Source organism: Micromys minutus, assembly GCF_963924665.1.
Source record: "Micromys minutus genome assembly, chromosome: 16".
Classification (NCBI taxonomy): Eukaryota; Metazoa; Chordata; class Mammalia; order Rodentia; family Muridae; genus Micromys; species Micromys minutus.
The window spans coordinates 26,329,184-26,346,882 of record NC_137985.1 but is presented as its reverse complement, the minus strand read 5'-3'; the positions used below and the strand labels follow the sequence as shown (position 1 = coordinate 26,346,882).

At 42.6% G+C, this 17,699-nt stretch overlaps 1 protein-coding gene across 1 annotated transcript in view; it reads right to left on the bottom strand.

The window, feature by feature from the left end:
- Positions 1-17,699, bottom strand: part of PRDM10 (PR/SET domain 10) — a gene marked incomplete at its 3' end in the record, with an annotated part of 94,371 nt that overhangs the window by 1,955 nt on the left and 74,717 nt on the right. The window contains exons 16-21 of the mRNA XM_080929673.1: positions 16,604-16,804; positions 15,115-15,258; positions 14,472-14,642; positions 13,148-13,288; positions 11,981-12,149; positions 6,908-7,011 (exon numbers count right to left, since the gene is read on the bottom strand). Of these exons, the coding sequence (XP_080785799.1) occupies positions 6,908-7,011; positions 11,981-12,149; positions 13,148-13,288; positions 14,472-14,642; positions 15,115-15,258; positions 16,604-16,804 (930 nt within the window). The remainder of the gene's footprint in view (positions 1-6,907; positions 7,012-11,980; positions 12,150-13,147; positions 13,289-14,471; positions 14,643-15,114; positions 15,259-16,603; positions 16,805-17,699) is intronic.

The window sequence follows — 17,699 nt, the reverse complement described above, 5'->3', positions numbered from 1 at the left end:
GGAGAGCCCAGGCAGCCTTTCCAGCCTTGTCCAGAAAACAAGCTACAGCAAAGACCCAACTGACTCCCCTAGGGCCGTATGGCCTAGGCCCCCACCCTGAAGTAGATTTCAGATCATGATCTGCTTTCCTGTGACTCTTCCTCCACCATGGGGGCTGCTGCTTAACCCAGGACCACTAACCCTCAGCAAAAAAACTGTTTTGTAGTGAGAAAGATTTAAGATTCAGCTTCAGTGATTTTCTGATGCACTTACATTCATACAACCTGTAACCACCATAATGTAACCAGATCTTCAGAGTTCATCTCTCAGTTTTTTGTTATTGTTTTGCAATGCTAGGGACTAAAGTCATGCTCTAGCAAATGTTAAGTATGTGTTCACCCACTAAGCACAGTCGTAACTCCAAAGTAGTTTTCCTTTTCTTTCCTTCTCTCTCTCTCTCTCTCTCTCTCTCTCTCTCTCTCTCTCTCTCTCTCTCTCTCTCTCTCTCTCTCTCTCTCTCTCTCTCGTTTATTTCCTTGTTTCCTTGTTTGTTTTTCAGGACAGGGTTTCACTATGTAGTTGTTTCTGGCTGTCCTGAAACTAACCATGTAGACTAAGATCCATTGGCTCCTGCTGAAATTAAAGGTGTGAACCCTCACCAAGAACACGTTTCTTAATTTAAACGTATGCACTCTGGTGGCTGGGAGAGATGGCTCAGTATTCAAAAGCACAGGCTGTTCTTACAAAGGACTTGTATTCAGTTTCCAGCATCTACATGGTAGCACACAACTCCCTGTGTGACTAACTTCAGGGAATTCCTTGCCTACGTTAAATTTGCTAATTGATGGTAATGTTTCCTTGTATAGTTAAATTATGCAAAGCAATTATGTACTGGCCAACCATGGATGCTCAGGACTGTCACTACACAAGTTCCAGGCCAGTCTAGACTACACAGAAAGATCCTGTCTCAATATTCCCCTTCTCCAACAAAAGCTCTATAAGCCAGGAGTGTTAGGAGTACATGCCTACAATCCCAGTGTGCTGGAAGCTGAGGCAGGAGAATTGCAATATTAGGGCCAATTTGGTTTTCTTCTCTCCCTCTTTCTCCCCTTCCTCCTTCTCCTTTTATATTTTACACCCCAACTGCAGTTTCTTCTCCCTCCTCTCCCCCTAGAATCTTCCTCCTACATATCCCCTCTCCCCTCACCCTCTTCAGTCTCCCAGGGACATCGATCAAACATGGCATAAACAAGCTACAATAAGACTGGGTACATACAGACTGTCACAGCAAGGCTGGAAAAGGCAAGAGTCCCGGACTGCCCCAACTCCTGCTGTTAGGAATCCCACAACAGCTATTCAGCACTAACATATGCAGAGGACCTAGGTCAGACCCCTGCGGGCTCCCGGATGTCTGGGAGCCCCCATGAGTTCTAGTCAGTTGAGGGGTGGGCCTTGGTCTTGTGGTGTCCCTCTGGTTACTCTAATCCTTCCTTTCCCTCCTCCAAAAGATTTCCAGAGCTTGGTCTAACTTTTGGCTGTGGGACTCTGCATCTACCGCCACTGGTTGCTGGTCTTTCTGATTAGCGATTGTGCTAGGCTTTAGTCCCAGAACTGTAGACAGGACAAACTGTAGGTTGGAGGTTTTGTGGCTGGGTTGGTATCCCAATCAACTTGAAGCCTTTCCTGGTTACAAGAGATGGCCAGTTCAGGTCCCATGTCTCCCTTTAATAGTCTTTGCTAGGGTTACTCTCATAGATTCCACTGAGTTCCTGCTACACTAGGTTTCTATCTCACTCCCAAAAGTTCCCCGATTCCAGTTTCTCCCAGCATTTTCTTTCCCCTCCCCCATCAGATTCTTTCCATTCTCGACCCCACCCACTCCCAGTCCACAGGTGAAATCTGTTATTTCCCCTTCCCAGAGAAGCCCTTCTCCACTAAGCCCTTCTTGCTACTTAGACTCTCTGGGTTTGTGGATTGTAGCGTTATCATCTTTTACTTTATAGCTAATATCTACTTATAAATGAGTACATACCATGTTTGTCTTTTAGGTCTGGGTTACCTCACTCAGGATGATTTTTCTTCTAGTTTCATCCATTTGCCTATAAATTTCATGATGTCATTATTTTTTTTAACAGCTAAGTAATAGTCCACTGTGTAAATGTGCCACATTTTCTTTATCCATTCTTCAGTTGACAAACATATAGATTGTTTCCAGATTCTGGCTATTATGAATAAAGCTGCTATGAACACAGGTGAGCAAGTGTCCCTAAAGTAGGATGGGTACATGCCCAGGATGGGTACAGATGGATCTTAAGGTAGATGGTGTCCAATTTCCTGAGAAACCACCATAGTGATTTCCAAAGTGATTGCATAAGTTTCCACTCCAACCAGCAGTGCACACGTGTTCCTTTCATTGCACATCCTCGCAGGCATGAGCTGTCTGTCTGTCACTGTGCTTTTGATCTTAGCTGTTCTGACAAGAATAAGATGGAATCTCAACGTCATTTTGATTTACATTTCCCTAATTGCTAAGGATGCTGTACATTTCTTTGTTTCTTGGCCATCTGAGATTCCTCTGTTGAGAATCCTGTTTAGCTATATACCCCATTTTTTAATTGGATTATTTGGTTTGTTGATGTGTGTTTTCTTGAGTTCTTTATATATTTTGGAAATTAGCCCTCTGTGAGATGTGGGTTAGTGAAAATATTTTCCCATTCTGTGGGCTGTCATTTTGTCCTATTAATGGTGTCCTTTGCCTTATAGATTGTCAGTTTCATGAGGTCCTATTTATTAATTATTGATCTTAAGTGCCTGAGCTGTTGGTGATCTTCAGAAGTTGTCTCCTGTACCAATGAGTTCAAAGCTATTCCCCACTTTCTTTTCTATCAGTCAGTATATCTAATTTACATTGAGGTCTTTGAGCCACATGGACTTGAGTTTTGCTCTGGGTAATAGATATGGATCCATTTGCATTCTTCTACATATCAACATACAGCTAGACCAGCACCACTTGTTGAAGATGCTTTCATTTTTCCATTGTATATCTGGCTTCTTTTTCAAACATCAGGTGTCTATAGGTGTGTGGATTTACATGTGTTTAATTCAGTTCCACTGGTCACACTGGTTTTTTAAAGATTTGTTTATTATATATAAGTACACTGTAGCTGTCTTCAGACATACCAGAAGAGGACATCAGATCTCATTACAAATGGTTGTGAGCCACTATGTGGTTGCTGAGAATTGAACCCAGGACCTCTGGAAGAACAGTCAGTGCTCTTTACCTCTGAGCCATCTCTCCAGCCCAGATCAAACTTTTTTTATGTCAATACCATAAAGTTTTTATTATAGCTTTGTGGTAAGCTTGAAATTCATTGATTCCTCTGAAAATTGATTTCTCTGGAAATTCTATTGTATAAAATTGTTTTAGTTTATCCTGGGTTGTTTTATCATATGAATTTTCAAGGTCTGTGAAGAATTGTGTTGGGATTTTAATAAAGATTGCACTGAATCTGTAGTTTGCTTTTGGGTAGGATGGCCATTTTTACTATGTTAATCCTACATACAATCCATGAGCATGAATTTTTTCTGAATCTTCTTCAATTTCTTCTTCAAAGACTTAAAGTTTTAGTCAAACATGTCTTTTACTTGCTTGGTTAAAATTACCAAGATATTTTATATTATTTGTGGGTATTGTGAAGGGTGTTGTTTCTCTGTTTTCTTTCTCAGTCGGTATGTTCTTTGTACATAGAAGGGTACTGGAATTTATTTATTTATCTATTTATTTACTTACTAACTTACCTATTTATTTTAGTTAATCTTGTATCCAGGCACTTTATCAGCTGTAGGAATGCCCTGGTAGATATTTTGGGGTTACTCATATATACTACCAAATCTTTGAATAGTGATACTTCTGACTTCTTCCTTTCCAATTTGTATTCCCTTGATCTCCTTTGGTTATCTTATTGCTCTAGCTAGAAATTCAACTACTATATTGAATAAATAGCCCTGTCTTATTCCTATTTTAGTGGAATTGCTTTGATTTTTCTCTCCATGTAATTTGATGTTGGCTATCAGCTTGCTATATATTGTCTTTATTATGTTCCTTGTATCCTGATCTCTCCAAGACTTTTATCATAAAGGGGTGTTGGATTGTATCAAAGGCCTTTTCAGCATCTAATGAGAAGATCGTGGAGTTTTTTTCTTTCAGTTTGTTTATATGGTGAATTATTTTGACAAATTTTTGTACCTTGAACCACTCCTACATCTCTGGGATAAAGCCTACTTGAACCTGGTGTATGATCTTTTTGATATGTTCCTGAATGCAGTTTGCAAGTATTTTATTGGATCTTTTTGCATCAATGTTCATGAAGAAAATTGGTCTGTAAAACTTTCTTTGTTAAATCTTTGTGTGACTTGGTTGTCAGGGTGACGGTGGTCTCATAAAATGACTTGGCAATGCTTTTACTGTTCCTATTTTGTGGACTAATTTGAGGAGTATTAACATTAGCTCTTCTTTGAAAATCTGGCAGAATTCTGCACTAAAACCATCTGGTTCTGAGCCTTTTTTGGTTGGGAGACTTTTAATGACTGTTTCTATTCCCTTATAGGTCTATTTAAATTGTTTATCTGATCTTGTTTTAACTTTGGTAAGCAGTAACTACCAAAAAAAAAAAAAAAAAAAATTGTCCTGGATGTTTTATATTCTATAAGGACATTTACACATGTAGTTTCCATTAGCCTACCTACATTTCCATTTCCATAATTACCTCAGTTTGTGTTTCCTTTATTACTTCTTTTTCTATTTTCAGGTTTTGAATGGTTTCTTTCACTTGTTTGTTCTTCTTGGATTTCCTAGCATTCCTTAAAGGATTTATTGGTTTTCTCCAATTTTTGTTTGTATTTTCCTTAATGTCTTCCTTTCTTTTTAAGATTTATATGATTACACTATAACTGTCTTCAGATACACTAGAAGAGAACATCAGATCCTATTATAGATGGTTGTGAGCCACCATGTGGTTGCTGAGAATTGAACTCAAATGGGAATTGGGAACCTCTGGAAAAGTAGTCAGTAGCCTTAACTGCTAAGCCATCTCCCTTTCCTTGATTTCTTTTCTTTTTTTTTTTTTTTTTTTTCATTTCTTCTTTAAAGACCTGTATCATCTTTATAAAGTTGGTTTTAAGGTTAATTTCTTGTGTTTCAACTGTTTGAATATCCAGGTCTTGCTGTTATAGAAAGCTGGGCCCTGGTGGTGCCACATTGTCCTGGCTGACTTTGATTATGGTCTTACAATGGTGTTTAAGCATCTGGGTTATGGATGATAACAGGTCTAGGTACTGGTTCTGAGTTTGTATTTGTTGGATGGGTATTTTGTTCCTTGGTTTCTATTTCCTCTTTGGTCTTCTGGTCTTTGTGACCTGAATTTCTGGCAAACAACCTCTGTCTGTCTGATCCATCTCTATCGAGCTTGGGAGTTGGACTTCTGGGGGCTGGCTTGCCCTTTGGTGCAGCAGGGGGTCTCTGCCAGATTTAGGAGGTAGGACACAGTGATGAGGAGAACAGGGAATGGATGTACTATGTAAAGGAGGTCCTCTGCTGAGCTGCCTATCTATGGTTCTGGCCAGTCGGTATGGTCTCTGGTCCAGCAAGAAGTCTCTGCCTGAGTTCACCTATCTTTTTTCCTGGCTTGCTTGGCCTGCACCAGTTTTTCTGACTAGTGTGGCCTGCACCTAGGCAACTGTTCTTCTGACTGTCATAGCCTGCATCTGGACAGTGGAAGTCAACCCAAGTTGAGGCCAGGGGTACTGCAGCGGGAGGGACAGGAGTGGGACAGGATGAGTGGGGTAGGGAGGGGAACAGACAGTGGAATGGGTCATTGGGAACTGACTCGAGGGAATGGTGTGGTTCAGCTAACAGGTGATTCACTTCTGACTGGCATGGCCTGCACCTGGCAAACTGAACCTCTCTTAAGGCAGCCTGTGGCTCAATATTTGTACAAGCAGTACCCTATAGCCAGTTTCCCTGTACTTCTCACTTTGTCCCTGGAGGACAAGGGGCTTTTGCCAGCCTTACACCCATCGCCTCAGGTCAAGGTTAGGCCAAGTTCCATTCTCCACCCACAGTTCTTGGGAGGAGCAGGAACATTCTTGAAAAACCACAGAATGGGCTGACTGATAGTCACCTGACCTTCTGATCCCATGGCCTGTCACATGCTTGCTAGCCAATAGATTTAAAGGCTAACATGATTAGTCAATGAATTTAAATGATAACCTTGCTGATGTAACCTGTACCCCTAAAGAGTATAAGAACTACTTGTAACAGCTTTTTAGGGTCACCTCTCCTCTGGATGTAGGACACCCCAGTGCACTGGACGAATAAACCTCTTGCTTTTGCATTGAGCCCTGATCTCCCATCTCATTCATGGGAGCCTCAAATAGATAAGACTCAATCTGGGTCTTACAGTCCCAACCTGGCTTTCATAGTGAAACCTTGTCTCAAATACACACACACACACACACACACACACACACACACACACACACACCCCACAAATGATTCATTATATTATTTTCTCCCAGCTAAAGTCTTGTAATATTTATAAATACTAGATCTGGTAGGTCTGTATAGTTAGGGCCTGAATCAACATTTACTGGGCACTAGTCTCCTGAGCAATCCACTAAGGATATAGCAATAAAGATCCAGCTTTCAAGTCATCAGCTGTGAGGAAACACCTAATCACCAATTAAAAGAAACAGGAGGCCTGGGAAGGTAGGTAACTCAATGGTAAATGATCTACCCAGCAAGCCACCATTTACAAGAGCCTGGGTTCCAATTCTAACACTTCAATAGGAGGGAGGAAGAAAGGAAGGGAGGGAGGGAGGCATGGCAGACTGTGACCAAGCTGTAATACAGTCCTTATTACTGACTTACCGGAGTCACTGCTTTTACTTGCCCAGAGGTAACAGGGGTTGCCACACCACTGTCTGTGATCACAAACTGACCTGGAGGCAGTGTCATCATTTGAATTTCAGATGCTGAAAACAGGAAATAAATAAAATTTAGTGGTCTTGGATTTTAGTTTAAATACTAGAAGAAACAAACGCTTCTCAACCTATATTATGGGGTTATATATCAATAAACTCACCATAAACTGAAAATACAATTAAGTGGAATGCATTAATACATATAAATTGCCAGATATTACAATGCCCACCTTTAATCCCAATACTAGGGAGGCAGAGGCAGGATGGTCTCTGAGTTCGAGGCCAGCCTTGTCTCTGCAATAGTTCCAAGACAGTCAAGGCTACAACGTAAGAACCTGTTTCAAAAACAAAATTGTTTTGCATATATAATTTACCAAGATGGGCTGGAGAAATGGCTCCGTGGTTAAGAGCACTGACTGCTCTTCCAGAGGTCCTGAGTTCAATTCCCAGCAACCGCATGGTAGCTCACAACCATCTGTAATAGGACCCGGTGCCCTCTTCTTGTATGTCTGAAGACAGCTACAGTGTACTCATATAAATAAAATAAATAAAAATTCTTTTTAAAAAATTACCAAGCATTACAGCTTAGCCTACCCTATGCTTAGCATATTTATAACCTGTGCATTAGCTACAGGGACAATCCTGTCAATACAAAGCCCACTTCATAGTAAGTGTTTATAGCAGCTATACGCCTAGCTACTGAAGACTAAAGGTGAATCAATCTCTTAAACCAAGGAGAAGGTTCAAGGTGAATGGTCCAGAACAGCCAGAGCAACAAAATGAGATCACCTTCTGAAAAGCAGAAATCCAAATGGTGTATGGTCATGTACTTGCCCCACCAACAGTAATCCTATGCTGAAAATCTCGGTGGTACAGGTCTATTACCCAAGCACTCAGGAGGTTAACACAGAAGGATCCATGTATCCTACAACTGCCTCAAACTTACAATGAAGCTAAGAATGACCTTGAAGTTCTGGTTGCCCTACCTTTCACCTCCTGGGATTATGGGCATGCACAGGTGCCACGCCCAATTTATGCCGTGCTATGGATTAAACCCGGGGAGTCCTGAATGTTACCAGCCTGGGCTACACAATGTATGTGAGACTTGCCTAAGCTATATGGGACCAAAAAGCCAAAAGAAGATCCCAAATCCTAAGCTAGAGACCATTCATTCCTGCCAATGCTCACATTCCCAGAGACAGTTCCCATGGTTTCCCACATTTGCAAGATCTTACAATGGTGTGATTTCTTTTATTTTCTTTCTTTTTCCCTCTTTCTTTTTCGTTTTCATTTGTTTGGTAGCCCTGACTGTCCTGGAACTAGCTCTGTAGACCAGGGTGGCCTTGAACTCAGAGATCAGCCTGCCTCTGCCTCCCAAGTGCTGAGATTAAAGTGTGTGATGTGAATAAACCTCTAACAATAATCACATGTGTGTGAAGAGACTAGTATAGACGGATCATATAAGAAATAACCAATGCCTCCTCACTCAAAAGTGTCTTCCAAATATTAAAATACTCAGCTTTTAAAATTTGAAATGAGTTATAAAAGTTTACTTTTTCTGGCTTGGTATTTTTATCTTTTATACTCAAATATGAATTCATGGCATAAATGTCTTTACCTAGTCATCACACATGAATAAGCAGTGTTAATATTTCCACTAAAATGGAAGAGAGATGAGTAGGCAATTGACTGATTCCAGCTCTGGGCAGTGGCAGAGGATGAGCCTGGGACACTGTGTCATCCCAGCACAGGAAAGGGTCATGGGTGAAAGATGCAGGTACCAGGGTAAACAGCCAGAGGTGAGGTAGTAACTGCATATAGGTGAAAAGATCCAAAGCCAAGCTGTTTGTGAGTGGTGCACCTTGGGGCTGAGGGGAGAGCAGATCCCAGAAAGCCATCTTCCCCTACATGGTCTGGAGTAGCACATCTAATAAATGAGGTCTACCATGTAAGGTACAGGAGTCTCCCCTCCCCCAAATAGCTGACGTAGCAGAGACTATATTACACTCCTGAAAAGTAACATGTTTGGTAGAAGAGCATAAGCAGGTGGGGAAAGCTGTTGTATGGTCTTTGCTCTGAGCAGTAAGACATATAGCTTGGACTGAGCTGTCTGCCCAGAAGGAAGTTTCCCATGTAAGGGCAGAATTGCAGTTTGGAAAAAACACGTGCATGCTCTCTCCTCAGCATTCATCTCTGTCTGCAGGAACGTGGGAAAGGAGAAGATGAGCTGAAGAAGAGCTGGAGTTGGTTTGCCATATTCTACAGCTGATGGAATGCATGGGAAAGAGAATCCAAACACCTGCAACCCATGAGAAGAATTAAGACTTCGAGGAGGAGGGGAAAGGATGGAAATGGTAGAAATCCCTCTGGTCTGCCTTTTATTACAGAGGAAGAGAGAAATCTGATCCAGCATATAGATAGGAAGGCCTGATAACGGCCAGTATGGGAACTACAATGACCAAGACTTATTCTGCCTCTGAACTTGACTGGGAAAGATTTAAACAAGGAATGAGAAAAGGCCTGTCTCAAGTCTGGCTCATGGAACTGTGGGATGTGGAAAACAGACTGGATCCATCTGGGTGCTACAGACAAAAAGAAGCTAAGTAATAACACTGTCCATCCTTCCTGGAGACAAAGGCTGACTAAGCCAAGACAGTGAAGGAAATAGGTGTCTCACAAACTGGCTCATACAGGCCACCAGAGACACACGGTACTGGCTGGGATTCCCATCAACATCAGGAGCCAGAGGACAAGAGTGGGAGGACTGCTGTTACTAAAGAAACTGGAGAGGAGAGAGCTAGAGCCTGATGCTCAGCTCACTGGCCACACTCTACTGTGTTGACCAGAAAGTTAAAAAAGCTAATTCAGCATGGGCTCTGGGACTGGTAGAGAGTTTTAGTGGCTTCTCTGTGTCCCATAGTAAGATACAATATTGATAAAGAAGGAGGCCCTGGCATATCTGAGTGACCTAGTCCAGCAGACCCAGGAGCTGTTGGGTCACTCAAACGCAAACACATGAAGATTTGTGTCAAGGTGGCATTCCCAGGGGAAAAGCTGACAGTGAATCAAATTAGTGTTAATAAGCCCAGCAGGCTCTAAAGACACAGCATTTGCTCATAGAAGGCATGATTTAAAAAAAAAAAAAAAAAAAAAAAGGTAAAAAGATAGAGTCTGTTCTAGGGGAAAAGAGTTACCTATGAAAAACATGCAACATAAATTGTTCCCCTGAAAGAGATTATACTGGATGAGATTAGTTATCACATAGCCTTGACTCTTTCAGCAGCCAGCTGTGTCCAATGCAGAGGCAGTAACCAGAGTGCTGGCCAGTAAGAACTGGCAAGTCAGCTCAGTGGCAAGTACAGTAGGTTAGATTAGGGTCTTGCCCCCCACGTGGGCCTGAAACTAAGAACCACGGAGACAGTTGGCCTGGGGATCTCATGCAGCAGCGTTGCCCCTGGAAAGGAAGGCTAGAAAAAAATCTTTGTGGGTTTCCACTGAGGTAAAAAATTATTGTGGAAATCCATTGAGGGCAGATGGAGCATCCAATACAACTCTTCCACAGCTGATGCCAGGGATGGAACATTTCACACAGCAGACCTTTAAAATGTTTCTTCTTAGTATCCCCTTAGTCACTCAAGACCAACTCTTGGTGTGAACAGTAACAGGCCTTAGAGCTCCTGCACCAGTCACCATATTTTTTAAAATGTTATATAAAGCTGAACTGGAATCGCTCACAGACTTGGAATGCATCTTAACAAACATTAAAAGAGCAGCTGAAGAGGCTGAACAAGAACCAGCTACATGGGTGGGGAAAGAGCATTTTCTGGGAGCTGTAGATTACTGAATAAAAGCCCAGTATGAGTTCTTTGCCAGGGAGGTTCCTAGAGACCCACAAATAAACCGTAAGAGCATTGTCACTACTGTTGCTTGCATGCGAGCCTGTTCATACTTCCTGAGCATGAACATACTCTGGAACATACTAGCCAAAATGTCAACCTTTCAGCTACATGATAACCCAAAGGCTTTAGGAGATGCAATACGAGATGATTTAGCATGTATGCTCTGGATTCCAATCTTCTGTTAACTTGTTAAGTCTCTTGGACAAGTTATTGTGTGAACAATGCTTTATGTATAAAATGCAAATGACTGTGCTTAGATTTTTTTGTAAATACCAATTTTGACATACCTGGGTTAGAATCCTTCCTGCCACACAGGAAGATCTGAATGAAGTTGTATGAGATTACTTAATGAAGTAGCATAAGCTCAATGTTAATTTTCACATATTGTAGTCTGAATGAGAATGGCCCTGATAAGCTTGAATACTTGGTCTCCAGTTGGTAGAACTGTTTGGGAAGAATTAGGAGGTATGTCCTTGTTGGAGGAGATGCATCATGAGGGATGCTATTCCCTGCCCCACAGATGTTTCTACATATAAGCTCTCGGCCATTGCTCCAGCAGGGTGTCTGACTGTGGCCACACTCCCCACAGTGATGGCCATGAACTCTCACCCTCAGAAACTGTAATCCCAAAGTAAATGTTTTCTTATATAAGTTGCCTTGGTCATGGTGTTTGCCATGACAACGGAAAAGTAACTACGACACATATACCTAGGGCCAAGCATAGTGACTATCACATAAATGGACATTTAATGAGATCCTGGGTTTGATTCTCAATACCATGTGTGTGTGTGTGTGTGTGTGTGTGTGTGTGTGAGAGAGAGAGAGAGAGAGAGAGAGAGAGAGAGAGAGATGAAACATTACCATCAATATATCTTCTCTCCATCTATTCCATACCTTAAGTCACTGCTTCACATCTTCACATACTTAACGTCTCTGAAAATATAACACTGGCACTCTGAGGTGAAAACACTTCCCTGACTTTTCTATGAAATGCATTCAAATACACATATTATAGAGTACTGAAAATGAGCAACTGACACCAAAAACCTATTAGAAAGCTGATGAAATGAAGACATATGGCCAGAGACTCCCCCACCCGACGACTGTCCCCTTCTCCTTACAATAACCACGGAAGGAGTTCCAAGCATTGGGGAGGTATGTGTGTTGTACAGAGGAATTCTGCTGCTGCTGTAGAGCCTGCCCTTGTGTGGAAGAACTGCCTTGGATATGGGAGGGGCTGAGCCCCTGCTGTACCTGCTGAGCAGAGGGGCTCAATGGCTGCCCAGCTACCTGGGAAGAGAAACAAAAGGAGGAAACTGTGAGATTCCAGGAGACTTAAGACTCATCATAAGTAATATTTTAAATTCGAGTGGGATTAATTAAAAGTAATCCTAACTATGAAACTCTATATTGTCCTCCAAGGGTAATCTACAAAGATATTAAAACAATGGATTTCAATTAAATTGCTGGAAAAGCAAATGAGTGGAAATATCTAATTGCTTACAACACCTAAGGTTAAACCAAGGAAGGTGAAACAGCGTGTCCGGTCATAAAGGTAACCATCTGTGTTTGGAAACACAGCCCAGGAGTCATGGTTCTCACTGGGCAGCCTCGGCCAATCCACGCAGAGCACAGCTAAGCACAGGTGTCCACCAGGCATCTGATGGAGAGGCTGACTCCCTATCCCATGACAAGCTCACACTCCTCCACAGTTCAAGTCCTAACTCTTTCCAACTCTTTCCAAGTATCACTTCCTGCTCCTAAACAGAATAGCATTTTTATATAAATCTGTTATAATTTCCTATTTCCTTTGATACTCAAAATGTTATTTAGAACATAATTCCTTCCACTGATATCATGACAAGCATATAGTGCCTCTTCAAGAAACCTAACTTAAAAACTAAAGGACAAAAATGTCCTTGATTCCCAGCTAAGTGGAATTGCTCCCTCCTCTGAGTTTCCATACCTCCCTTTACATCCCAGTGACAGGCTCAACCTTATTCGTCGTCACAGAAGCAACTGAAAGCTCTTGCTGTAGAATGTTTTCTTTTGTTTTGTTTTGTTCTTAGGATCTTAAACTACAGAGCTCCACTGGGATGCCGGTAACTTAATGCAAGACTGTTTGCAATAACAACATAAAAATGGGGGCAACAGCAGAACTGGTAAGGCACAAACACAGTACACCATCACCTCAGTGACTCAGTGAGCAAGGGCAATGAGTTAACTATTAATAATCTGATAGTCCCTAATACCGCCTGAACTCTCTGCATCTCTGCAGAGACATGTACCTGGGATGCTGGTGGAGCTGCAGGGGTGGGCTCTGTGACCTGGATGTGCTGCACCTGGATGGCATGCTGCGTGTAGGTCTGAGGATCATGCAGCTGGCCAACATCCACTGTGGACTGCTGAGACTGATGTGGGGAAGTGGCCTGCGGAGAAAAAAACAAATAGGTTCCAAAACAGATATGTACTCGTTGAGGTTAAAGAAATTCCCACAGAGAGAAAGTTCACCTAAAAATAATACTCCCTCACAGGCAAAACTGGCGAGAGGTTTTGAGTTTCAGGCCAGCTGGGGATATGCAGTGAGTCCCTGTTGTCAAAACAATAACTCAAAGTCAGGCATGGTGCTTTTAATCCAGCACTGAGGAGACAGGAAAAAGTGGATCTTTGAGTTTGAGACCAGCCTGGTCTACTAGTGAGCTCTAGGCCAAACAAGGCTACACAGTGAGACCCCCATCTTCAAACAAACAAACAAACAAGACCAAAATAAATCAAGTAAAGGATGGTGGATGACAGGGTGACCGTGACATCTACCAATTTCCACACATTTAAAACTGTACTGATTTTCAATTCGTGAGACTAAATTATTTGAAAGTGACAATGTTCACTCATGTCGTAAGTCCACTTCTTCACAGCACAACTAAAGAAAACATCAGCTCCAGGAGACATCCCCCATTTGTGCACAATGAGCCAGCATGAGTTAGGCACTGTCTTATAGGAGAGCACAGTAACAGCTCCCAAGCGGAGCTGCCTAGGGTTGGAGAGATAGCTAAGTAAGTAAGACTACCTGTTGCTCTTCCAGAGGACCCAGGTTCCATTCCCAGCACTCACACCTTATAGCACCTGCAATTCCAGTTCCAGTGATCCAACAACCTATTATGACTTCCACAAGTACCAGAAAAAATATATATACAAATGTGTGTGTATGTATATAGTACTTTAAAATTACTCACTAAAACCTCTCACTGAAATTAATTATTCAATGCCCATGTAGATATTTCTATAACTGGTTCATTATGAAATAGTCAGCCAGGATATTACAGAATAGCTCAGAAAGAGGTTATAAATCAGCTGTACTGGCTGGCTGCAGATACAGGAGCTGAGACTGTCTATCTACAGTAGAAACCTCTTATTCTTCTGAGTCCAGAGCCATCCTGAGGGGCAGAGGGTGAAGGCAGTGGAGACGGCATTCCCCTGCCTCAGACTTAGCACTTCTATGCAGCTGCACCCTACACAGAGCCAAGGATGTTTCTGTTGACTCCTGCTACCTTGCTGGCCTCTGGCAATATGGTGCTCATACAGGTAAAAAGAAGTAAGTAAGTGTCACAGTACCGGAGCCACCTGCACCACTTGCAACTGTATATGCTGAGGCTGCTGCAGACCAGATGCTGACTGAGACACGGGGATATACTGAATCCTTTGGTAGTCCCCCTGAGGTGTTCGGTAATCCGTTGTTAAGGTCTGAGATAGTTCTGTCATTGCCTGAGTTAGCAGGTCTGTTGTCTAGAAAAAAGAAAATCATAAAACATACTAGTAACAACACTGTAGCAATCCACTGTAGCTTAAACCCAGGAGTTTGAGGTCAACCTGGGAAACACAGAGAGATCCCATCTCCTAAATACACTTCAGAAATCAAAGCAGCACTGACCACACTTGGGAAACTACAATTCAGTTTGGCATGGGGCACATCAAGAAAATACAGACTGGCCTGAGGGCCTGACTCTGACCCAAGGGATCTGCTCCAGTGCTGCGGATGCCACCACTGAGAAGGAAAGCATTAAAAATGTCCTGCTCCTCCTCTGGCAGAGATTTAGCAGCACCGGCAAGGAGACCAGAGCCTAAGCACATGCTGTTAAGTAGCAAGCAGAGGGGAAGTAGCCCTATTTGCAGAAAATGAATAAGTAACTGGCATGGCCTTGTTGTGCAGAGAGAGGGCAGAGAGGGAATAAGACACTCTTCCTAGTCACCCACTTACCACCACAGTCTCTCCAGTGGTACTATCTGTTGTTAAGACAGCTGGGGTGGCGCTGATCACAGCCGTCGTCAGTGGTGTATGGATGGTGTTGGGAAGCTGGGCATACTCTGGGTGCTTTTTTCGAATGTGCTGCACCATCTTGGTCTGGAAAATGAAGGAAAAAGTGAAGAAACATCAACTGCAACTAAAGTGGGAAAGGCATAAATTTAAGGCCAACCTGGGCTAGATTCCAAGACCTTGTCTCAAAGCAAAACAAAATGAATAATGACCATGTGGTGGTTCGAATATGCTTTGCCCGGGAGTGGTACCATTAGGAGGTGTGGCAATGTAGGAGTGGGCATGGCTTTGTTGGAGGATATGTGTCTCTGTGTAGGTAGGTGGGCTTGGGGGTCCTATGGTCAATCTCCATGCAGTGTGAAAGAGAGCCTCCTCCTGGTTGCCTGCAGAAAACAGTCTTTCTATCCATTTTGGTATCAAGATGCAGAACTCTCAGCTCCTCCAGCACCGTGTCTGCCTGGACGCTGCCATGCTTCCTGCCATGATGATATAGACTAAACCTCTGAACCTGTAAGCCAGCCCCAATTAAATATTGTCCTTTACAAGAATTGCCTTGGTCATGGTGTCTCTTCACAGCAATGAAAACCCTAATCAAGACAGACCAGAATTAGCAACTTTCTCCTATGCAATTGCTCCAAAGGTTCTTAAAAGTATTTCATTTGATGCCTTTAAAAATGTTCTTTAAAAAAAATAAATAAAAATGTTCTCTGTTTTGCAAGGGGATTGTGGAGTGCTGGTTGGTTCTTGTTGTTGTTGTTGTTTGTTTTAGCCAAGAACAATGGCTTGTATACATAAGGACCACCTCCTTGGGAAGCTAGGGCAGAAAAGATGACTCGAGCCCAGAGGTTTGAGGCTAACCTGGGAAACACAGAGAGATCCCATCTCTTAAATGCAATAAAGAAATCAAAGCAGCACTGACTACACTTGGGAAGCAACCACACTATCAAAGCAAAACAGGATGTGGGGAAAAGACAGGGGAAGAGGAGACACAAAAACACTGACATGACTCTATACCATCAAGTGACATCCACAACCTCATACTTATTCCCAATCCCCATGAATGCCTGAAGCAATCAGACACTCGTGGAGTCCCCAGAAGTGGGATACCCACTAAAGTGACCCCCTTTTCAAAAACTTCCATCTCAGTTCCTGTATAAGAATTCCACAGGATGAACTGGTAAACTGTGAGCAAAGAACACTCAAATATAAGGTGTAAACAGGCCAAGGGAAAAGCAGCTGAGTGCTCAACTGGTAAATAGCAGTAACTTGGAGGAGGACACATCATTCCATTCCCATTCTCATAAGTGGTTCCTACTTATACAGGGCTCCTCAGGCAACCAATTCACCACGCAGGACACCTGGATGAGAAGACTATTAAGACATCCTCGTGTAGAGGTTCTAGCATCAGACTTGGTCAGAGCCAGCACCGTACCTTGCTGCTATATTGCTTGGAGCAGTGTGGGCAGCAGACAGGAGGGGTGGCAATGGTACCCGTCAGCTGGGTGTGAGTGCTCAGCATAGGGTCAGGCTCTCCAGGGCCAGCAGGACGAAGTTTCCGAATGCTTGGTGGGAGTTCAGCTCCCGGATGGTTCTTCAGGATGTGGGCTTTTCGCTTGCTGGCACTCTTATAAACCTGCAAGTTTAATTATTTGGCCATGAAAATAATGTGCAGTTCCATTTTCTTGCTTAAAGCAAAATAAGAAATTTCATTCTAAGGAAAGGGGGAAAATGCATCAATATAATCCAAAATAAAATGAATCAGCAAACATGGTATATGGTGGGCCATGCCTGTAATCTCAGCTCTCAAGAGACTATTGTAGGAGAGAGCTAGTCAGTGCTGTCTTGGAGTCTAAGCTAGTGTGAACTAGAGTGAAACCCTGTCTTAGAATAAGAAGACTATCAGGTGTGGTGGCATACACCTTTAATCCCAGCTCTCCAGAGGCAGAGGCCAGCTTGGTCTACAGAGTGAGTTCCAGGTCGCCAGGGCTCTGTTACACAGAGAAACCCTGTCTTGAAAAATGAAGGGAAAAGAAAAGTTAAGAAGAGATTCTGGATATGGTGCTCTATACCCATAATCCTGGCTCTCAAAAGGCAAGGGCAAATGGATTGCAGTGTCAAAACCAGCCCAAGCTACACCACAAGACTTTGTCCTACAAAAGGCTATGGATATGATTATTGTCTACTAGAATAAAGTAAGAATATAATATAGATATTCTAGGTAATTTCCTTGAATTTTCTGTATAAATTAGTGTGATAGTTTGAAGTACATTTTCTGTATAAGATAGTATGGTAGTTTAAATATGCTTGACCCAGGGAGTGGAACTATTAGGAAGTGTGGCCCTGTTGAAGTAAGTGTGGTTCTTCTTGGAGAAAGTGTGTCACTGTGGGGGTGGACTTCAAGACCCTCCCCTACCCACATGGGAGACAGTCTTCTTTTATTTGCCTTCAGAACAAGAAGTAGAACAAGTAGCCACTGTGGAGGTGGGCTTTGGGATCTTAAATGCTCGAGCTTCACCTAGTGTGAAAAA